Source organism: Triticum dicoccoides, chromosome 2B (genome assembly GCF_002162155.2).
Source record: "Triticum dicoccoides isolate Atlit2015 ecotype Zavitan chromosome 2B, WEW_v2.0, whole genome shotgun sequence".
NCBI classification, from domain to species: domain Eukaryota; kingdom Viridiplantae; phylum Streptophyta; class Magnoliopsida; order Poales; family Poaceae; genus Triticum; species Triticum dicoccoides.
The window spans coordinates 120,079,846-120,088,108 of NC_041383.1; the positions used below are offsets into that span (position 1 = coordinate 120,079,846).

The window sequence follows — 8,263 nt, forward strand, 5'->3', positions numbered from 1 at the left end:
GAATTTCTGAAAATGCTATTAGGCTGACCCAAAGTAGACTAAATTCCAGCATGCACTTGCATGTGTGACAACATGGTGGAGTAAGTTATAAATTTTATGAGACCACACTTGGCATAACTTATACATGTGACCACCATTGCTATATTAATAACCTGCGTAGAAAAATATCAAATTGATTTTTTTTAATAAATTTCCAGATAAGTTTGGAAAATCTGAAGCTTTTAAGAAACTTGGAAACATGTGATGTGTGATGTATTGTTCTTACTACGAAGTTTCTTCAGTAGTCAATCTAGGAAAAATCTCGAAATTAGTATAACTAGTCCTAAGAAAATCAAATAGAAATCAGTATTCCCCTCATTTTCTAAAAAAATGAGTTTTTCTTTCCATAGAAATAATTTTATGAATTTTACTTGCTTGGTCGTAAGCACAACTCATACACACACGTCACATGTGTATGTTCAAGCATGCTTTTCGTGAGAAATCAAAGATTTATATTTCGTCTTTGTTAAATCATTAATTCTACTAAGAAGGCGAGTCAACCAAATTTTCTGGTTGAAATCATATAATATAACTAGTGGTTCATTAAATTCATTTCATTGAAGAATTCCAAAGGAGTAATTGACATCAATTTTGACACTAGTTATAAGGAGTACCAATCATCAATATAAACCAGATCTAAAACTCTGCTCAGGGTGGGCACGCAAAAAATTATAATGAACTACAGGGGCCTGGTGCAACCATTGATGGTTGAACAAAAGGATGCTTGTGGCAGTAAAAACCCATCATTTCCGAAATGAACCAACCAGGAAATTAAACATACATAGACAATGGGCAACACAAGAAAGTCATCTTCAGCATGTTACTTTCGTTGAAAGATTCCATTGCATTGAAGTCCACAGTTGGCGAAAACACATAAACAAGGAGTAATTGACATCAATGTCAACACTAGTTCACTCGCCAGCCAGCAAGCAAAGCACAAGTTGCATGATCTGGCTCGCCTTGCCATTTTACGATAATCTTGCCACCTTTTGGAGTAACAACATCGTCACCATCAATCTCAATGGCACCAACACCAAACAATGCGTGCATCTGAAGCACAACACATGCATCAAGTCAACAACAGCTTGACACATCACACACCCTAGAATGTACTCCCTCTGTCCCATAATATAAGAACGTTTTTGACACTACACTAGTGTCAAAAACATTTTTATATTATGGGACGGAGGGAGTAGAAAGCAAATATGTAAAACAAGTCGCACACGCAACAAAATACTTGTAGATCTGGTAAGAGGCAAGCTCATGCGTCAATCGATTCAAAGAAAATGCTTAGACTTTCTTAACCCCAACCCACAGGAGGCTCTAATTACCAGCGCCGAAGCCACATGGCTCACTATAAGCGGCCTGAGAACGCATCTGATCATAAATCAGCAGATAAAGCTCAGTTTCTCAACAAAAATTGCACCACTGCTGCTTTTAATACCAAATAATTACTAAATGTGCAACAGTGCAAACAACAACTATTGCCTGACACTGGTAGCCTACAACTGAAAATCATCGGCTAGCACTCATACCAAGTTCAGGGATGTTTTGACATTTAGCGAGAAATTTATTACTAAACCAGTCTACGAGCAAGCAAGTAGTCGGTCCACGATTCATATACATAGAAACTGATCTAGCGCACAGTAATGTTTATTACTTGCTGCCGCAGAAACTAGAGGCATATTGCACAAAAACTATGTAGAGCATGCAGCAGTAGAAATCAAACAGTCTCCCCAACTTGCTATTATATCTCCAGGAGGGTAATAATAATCTAAATTCACATTTTGGCATAAATGGCTTTCCTCCCGATAATTTGCACCGGAGGGAGTATAAAAAGTAAACCATAGTAAATAGTGAATACTAAAAGGAAAGAAAAAACAGCGAACCTTTCATACTTAAATATCCTGCAAAATGCTTCCAAAGAGGGTTAGGAGGGTAAGAATGCACCAATCATCATCATTAAATTCAGCATTATAATTAGGAATGTAACTCATTATTCTCAAATTGTTCCCAGACGGTTTATGCACCAACTAATGATGAATGCATTCGGCGCAGATACATATAGTACTCTCTAGGATCTAGACAGTTGCACGAGTGTCAGCACTACAATGCTCCTGGGCAAAGTAGAGACGATTCCCTGGGAGGTCAAATGTGAACCGTGTGTCCACCTGCTGCGCCGCGCCAAGCACCGTCATCTCCTCGTCCGGCACAAAGGTGAAGCACAGGTGCTGGTTCACCCTCACGAACAGCAGTTCCGGCTTGATAAAAAGCCTGGTCGCCTCTTCGTACAGGTTGAAGGTCAAGCTCGGAAAGTGCGCGTGGCCCCACGAGCCAAAGCAGAGGTGGTACCCCTGCACCGGCACCGGCGAGCGGCGCGCCCCCTGCTTGTGCATGTCCGCCGCGACCTCGGCCTCCACGACATCATACGCCGCGCGAACCAGCCTGGTCAGGGGAGTCCCGGGGTCGATGACGGACCCCCCGCGACGGGTTTGTAGATCCCGCCTAAACATCGCCATCTTTACCCCGTTAAGCTTTTTCCTGTTCAAGCTGATGCCGATGATACGGATGTAGTACATGCTACTTTGGCCGTAGCCCGGTCCCGTGAACAGCAGCGACGTGCTCTGCATGTGCTCGTGCCTTGGGATGTCGCGGCCGAAGCGGAGGAACCCGTGCCTGGCGTTGGGGTGGCTCTGTCCGGGGAAGAGGCAATATGAGAACCGCGAGTCGATCAGGCCGCGTGCGGTGAGCTGGCTCATGAACGACATCGGGTGCCTGCTCAAGCTCAGGACCCCGGCGAGAATGTTGTGGCTCAGGCGCTCGAACCCGTCCGTCGTGTGTGTGCAACCCAAGATGAGGCTGTCAACGTCCCTGTTGTGTCCTCCTGCGCCGGGGCTGCCGGCGAAGGCAAACGTGTCACTGCCGAGGTAGCCGTGTGCGGCCACATTCCAGGAGGTGGAGTAGAAGCTGCACCGGTTCCGGCCGGAGGGGGTGTAGGGGGGTGTGCACTTGGGGTCTGTGGGCTTCATGTGCTTGTAGCGAGGGGACTTAGCAGAGTCGAAGACGGTGCCCTCCTGCCGAACCTCGGGCACGCAGGGCTGGCACTGTATCCAAGTCAGATTGCCGACGAGGTCCAGCCCGAGCTTGTAAAAGTGCCGGGTTTGGCCGGAGCCGACCCCGACGAGGACGCCGTACAAGGGCCACCCCACAGGGGCTATGTGCGGACCTATGCTCGTGAGGTTCGCGTCAAACTGCCCGAGCCTGCCGGGCGTGTCGTGGTTGGACACGATAGGCAGACTGAATCCGGCGATCGGTGTCGGTGGTGCCACATTGCCAGCGACGGCGTGGCTGGCCGAATTCAGCATAGCAAGGAGGAAGCAGAGCTTCAAGCATATAAAACAGACATGGTTGATTCCTCTGATCACTATACTAGGGCTATGTTCGATGAAGCCAGAAAGACGGTTGAGCTTGCTTCCTTCATTTGGAGGTCGTGTCTTAAATAGACTCAGATGAATCCATCTCTGGAGTATCTATCACTAGATGGATATGCATGCATTGGTGACTCCGATTACTTAGTGCAGCGAAGATACAGGGCGGCTAATTAATCAATCCATCTCTGGAGTATCTATCTCTAGATGGATATGCATGCATTGGTGACTCCTATTACTTGGTGCAGCGAAGATACAGGGCGGCTAATTAATCAATCCATCACTGGAGTATCTCTAGATGGATATGCATGAATTTGTGAGGCGTGCAAGTATGCCGATGGTTGAAATGATACTGATTCGTCGAACAGTCTCGTTAATGGGTCCGATCAGTAGTGCTACTACCTCTTTTCAATTTATTAGGGCTGCAGCGTATCCTTTAGATTAACAATTTGATCAAGTTATACTCCCTCCATTCCAAAATATAGTGCGCCCGCGCTTCCCGTGGTCCAACTTTGACCATAAATTTAACCAACGAGACCGACTGCGGCGGGAGAAAAAATTATATAATTGAAAACTTCATTTGAATACGAATTCACAGGTATAACTTTTGCTCCCGCCGCAGTCGGTCTCGTTGGTTAAATTTATGGTCAAAGTTGAAGCACGAGAATAGAGGAAGCACTATATTTTGGAACGGAGGGAGTATATCGCAAAAATTATATTGTTAAAAACTTCAAATAATATATTTTCTAGTCATATAATTTGGACCGCAATATTGAACTGACCTTAGATGTGGGTAGATCCCAGATCGAACGAATCATTCCCAGGAACGATCGACCGCTCGATCGATAAAGTTCGCGCTAGGAACCAGTACACATTGAACGTTTCCTGCTATATATTTCTACTGGCTTATCGGGCAGGGACCTAGCTGACCCCGAATCGGAAAAAAAAGGCTAGCTACAGTCCATCTGCATCCTGTTGCTACAAAAGCAAAAACATAAGGAGCTACCTCACTCCCGGAAAAAAGAAGTCGCAAACAAAATTCAGTCTAATTTTCCCATGTTGCTTCAGGGGCATCAAGAACAAACAAAATGTCAGATTCCGCAGGAGGTCGCATACTAATCCATCCCAAAAGAAACATTACAATCTGGATTATGTGGGTAGTAGAGCCTAGATTATGTTCGAATACCAGGGAAATCACCTTGTCAACAATGACACATCATCAGCCAATTCTTTGCAGAATGGCCTGAACGTGACCACTACCATCTTCCATGTTGGGGCCGATCCAGTATCCAGAGATAACTATCTGCGCACCTAGAACAGCATCCAGAGTCTCTCGGAGATACATCGGTATGAAAACTTACAGCATCTGCAGATCTCCTTGAAATAGCTGCTCCTGTCGACGAACCTGAACATGTGCAGCAGCCAACAAGGCTCCAGGATCTGTGGGATTCTGCAGTTGCAATCAGATATTTATTAGTACGAAAATCTCAGACCAAATGAAATCAGATGCATGATTGTAAATTCTCTGTTGGCACTGAAATTCTTGCAAGTTGTAGTGGATTCAGCACTCACCACTTAAAGGCAGCTTCCAGTGAAGCTGGTTCGTGCACGCGACCTGATTCAGCTGTCTCTATGAGCAAATATGTTTCAGAAGTTCAGATTCAGGTGGTTGAGAAAAGCAGTAGTGGTAACCCATTGAGTTTTAATTCGTTAACCATAATGTGAACAAACACCTGGTTGAAAAAGATGCCGGGATCTATCAATGTTCTTATGCAGAGTAATGGAAAATGAACACATGTATCATTCAGCTTCTTCCTTAACAGGAGAGTATTTAGGGAAACGGGGAGTAGAATGTAGCAAGTAATGAGGAAAGCGGCACTCCGGCGTTCCTGAGATAAAATTTGAGTGGTTCAAGTTCCAGCAGGACTACTACTACAACCTTCAGATTTCAACAACAGAAAGGGGTGAACATCTTGGGGCAGTCATGGATACATGCCAATAAACAAAATTTTGACTAGCAGACTCTGAAATATTGCGATTATGTTTGTTTCCCAACTCTATTGTAATTTCTCAAGCATCGAATCAGTTTATGTCAACCATCGAGGGGCGGAGCCCACAACTTGTTCGACTGAATGCCTGCTCCATGGAACAGGATAGGAGATGTAGTTGGCGAATTACATTCGAGGCGGCGGCGCTCCGGCGAGGAGACAGTAGGGCCGCGGCCACATCTGCAGGCAGCAGCGCACACGCCATGGTTGAACTCTGCCTCCCAAGGGTTTGCGCCAAGAGCGCCGGCGGACGGGAAACAGAGCAGAAGAATAAGTTTTTTCTTGCGGGGGGTAGAAGAACAAGTTAGTGTCGCAACTCTTTTATCCTCCCTCGGTACGAATTACTCGTCGCGGAAATGAAAAGGAATAGATATATGTAGAACTAAGATATATCTTAGGTACGTCCATTTCTATGACAGATAATTTCGGATGAAGTGAGTATTAATTTTTTTAGGGTGACACTCTGCCTGGATCGACTAGCCTGAGTAAGTTTGTGCCATAACTCTTTTATCCAGAAGTAATTGTAATCTTTTAGGGCAGCGGTCGACGGCCGTCAGACCGCGTGCGGTGAGCTGGCTCATGAACGACGTCGGGTGCCTGCTCAAGCTCAGGACACCAGCGAGAATGTTGTGGCTCAGGCGCACGAACCCGTCCGTCGTGTGTGCGCAACCCAAGATGAGGTTGTCAACGTGTGTGTTGTGTCCTCCTCCTGCGCCGGGGCTGCCGGCGAAGGCAAACGTGTAGCTGCCGAGGTAGCCGTGCGCGGCGACATTCCAGGAGGTGGTGTAGAAGCTGCACCGGTTCCGGCCGGAGGGGGAAGTGTTACTACCTCTTTTCAATTTATTAGGGCTGTGGTGTATCCTTTAGATTAACAATTTGATCAGGTTATATATCGCAAAAATTATATTGTTAAAAACTTCAAATAATATATTTTCTAGTCATATAATTTGGACCGCAATATTGAACTGACCTTAGATGTGGGTAGATCCCAGATAGAACGAATCGTTCCCAGGAACGATCGACCGCTCGATCGATAAAGTTCGCGCTAGGAACCAGTACACATTGAACGTTTCCTGCTATCTGTTCTACTGGCTTATCGGGCAGGGATCTAGCTGACCCGAATCGAAAAAAAAGTCTAGGTACAGCCCATCTGCATCCTCTTGCTACAAAAACAAAATCACAAAGAGCTACCTCACTCCCGGAAAAAAGAAGTCGCAGACAAAATTCAGTCTAATTTCCCCATGTTGCTTCAGGGGCATCGAGAACAGACAAAATGTCAGATTTGACCGCAGGAAATCGCATACTAATCCATCCCAAAAGAAACATTACAATCTGGATTCTGTGGGTAGTAGAGCCTAGATTATGTTCGAATACCAGGGAAATCACCTTGTTAACAATGACAAATCATCGGCCAATTCTTTGCAGAATGGCCTGAACATGACCACTACCATCTTCCACATCGGGGCCAATCCAGTAGCCAGAGATAACTATCTGCGCACCTAGAACAGCATCCACAGAGTCTCTCAGAGATACATCGGTATGAAAACTTACAGCATCTGCAGATCTCCTTGACATAGCTGCTCCTGTCGACGAACCTGAACATGTGCAGCGGCCAACAAGGCTCCAGGATCTGTGGGGCTCTGCAGTTGCAATCAGATATTTATTAGTACAAAAATCTCAGACCAAATGAAATCAGATGTAGGATTATAAATTCTCTGTTTCCATTGAAATTCTTGCAAGTTGTAATGAATGCAGCACTCACCAAATGAAATCAGATGTAGGATTAAAGGCAGCTTCCAGTGAAGCTGGTCCCTGCACGCGACTTGGTTCGACTGTCCCTGTGAGCAAAGATGCCGGGATATGTCATGTTCTTATGCAGAGTAATGGAAAATTAACACATGTATAGCATTCAGCTTCTTCCTTAACAGGAGAGTATTTTGCGAAACGGGGAGTAGAATGTAGCAACTAATGAGGAATGCGGTACTCCGGCGTTCCTGAGATAAAATTTGAGTGGCTCAAGTTCCAGCTCACCTTCAGATTTCAACAACAGAAAGGGGTGAAAATCTTGGGGCAGTCATGGATACAAGCCAATAAACGAAATTTTGACTAGCAGGCTCTGAAATATTGCGATTATATTTGTTGCCCAACTCTATTGCAGTCTCGCAAACATCAAATCAGTTTATGTCAACCATTTAGGGGCGGAGCCCACGTCATGTTCGACCGAATGCCTGCTCCATGAAACAGGTTAGAAGGAGGTGTAGTTGGCGAATTACCTTCGAGGCGGCGGCGCTCCGGCGAGGAGACGGTAGGGCCGCGGCCAAACCTGCAGGCAGCAGCGCGCACGCCATGGTTGGACTCTGCCTCCCAAGGGTTTGCGCCAAGAGCGCCGGGGGGCGGAAAACACGCAAGACAGAGCAGAAGACTAAGTGTTTTTTTCCTGCGGGGTGTAGAAGAATAAGTTAGTGTCTCAATGAAATTGATGTATTTAAAACTAAAATACATATATTTCTACGACAAGTAATTTCAGACGAAGTTAGTATTAATTTTCTAGGGCGGCACTCTGCATGGATCAACTAGCTTGAGTAAGTTCATGTCGTGACTCTTTTATCCTGAAGTAATAGTAATCTTTTAGGGCGGCGGTCGAAGCCGAAAGCCGTGTGTGAGCCGTCAGATGCATCAATCCCCAGCCGTCGGATGAGCCCCAGCTCCGTCCTCCCTCGTATCGTTTCGCTTTGCTAGAAAAACACA

General features: G+C 45.7%; 1 protein-coding gene and 1 pseudogene across 2 annotated transcripts; both read right to left on the minus strand.

Annotated features, from left to right (window-relative positions):
• Positions 1–783: 783 nt before the first annotated feature.
• LOC119362510 lies at positions 784–7,954 on the minus strand. Of its 2 annotated transcripts, none has more exons than XM_037627744.1 (6): positions 7,789–7,954; positions 7,278–7,353; positions 7,067–7,155; positions 5,040–5,097; positions 4,829–4,917; positions 784–1,089 (listed from the first exon to the last, which is right to left on the minus strand). In XM_037627744.1, the coding sequence occupies exons 1-6, from the start codon at positions 7,861–7,863 to the stop codon at positions 946–948; spliced, it is 531 nt and encodes a 176-aa protein (XP_037483641.1). In that variant the 5' UTR covers positions 7,864–7,954; the 3' UTR covers positions 784–945. The 2 variants fall into 2 exon arrangements, 1 of the variants encoding a protein (XP_037483641.1); XR_005173438.1 differs by having other exon boundaries at positions 998–1,089; positions 4,666–4,917.
• On the minus strand, positions 1,096–3,936 carry LOC119362509 (annotated as a pseudogene).
• Positions 7,955–8,263: the final 309 nt, after the last annotated feature.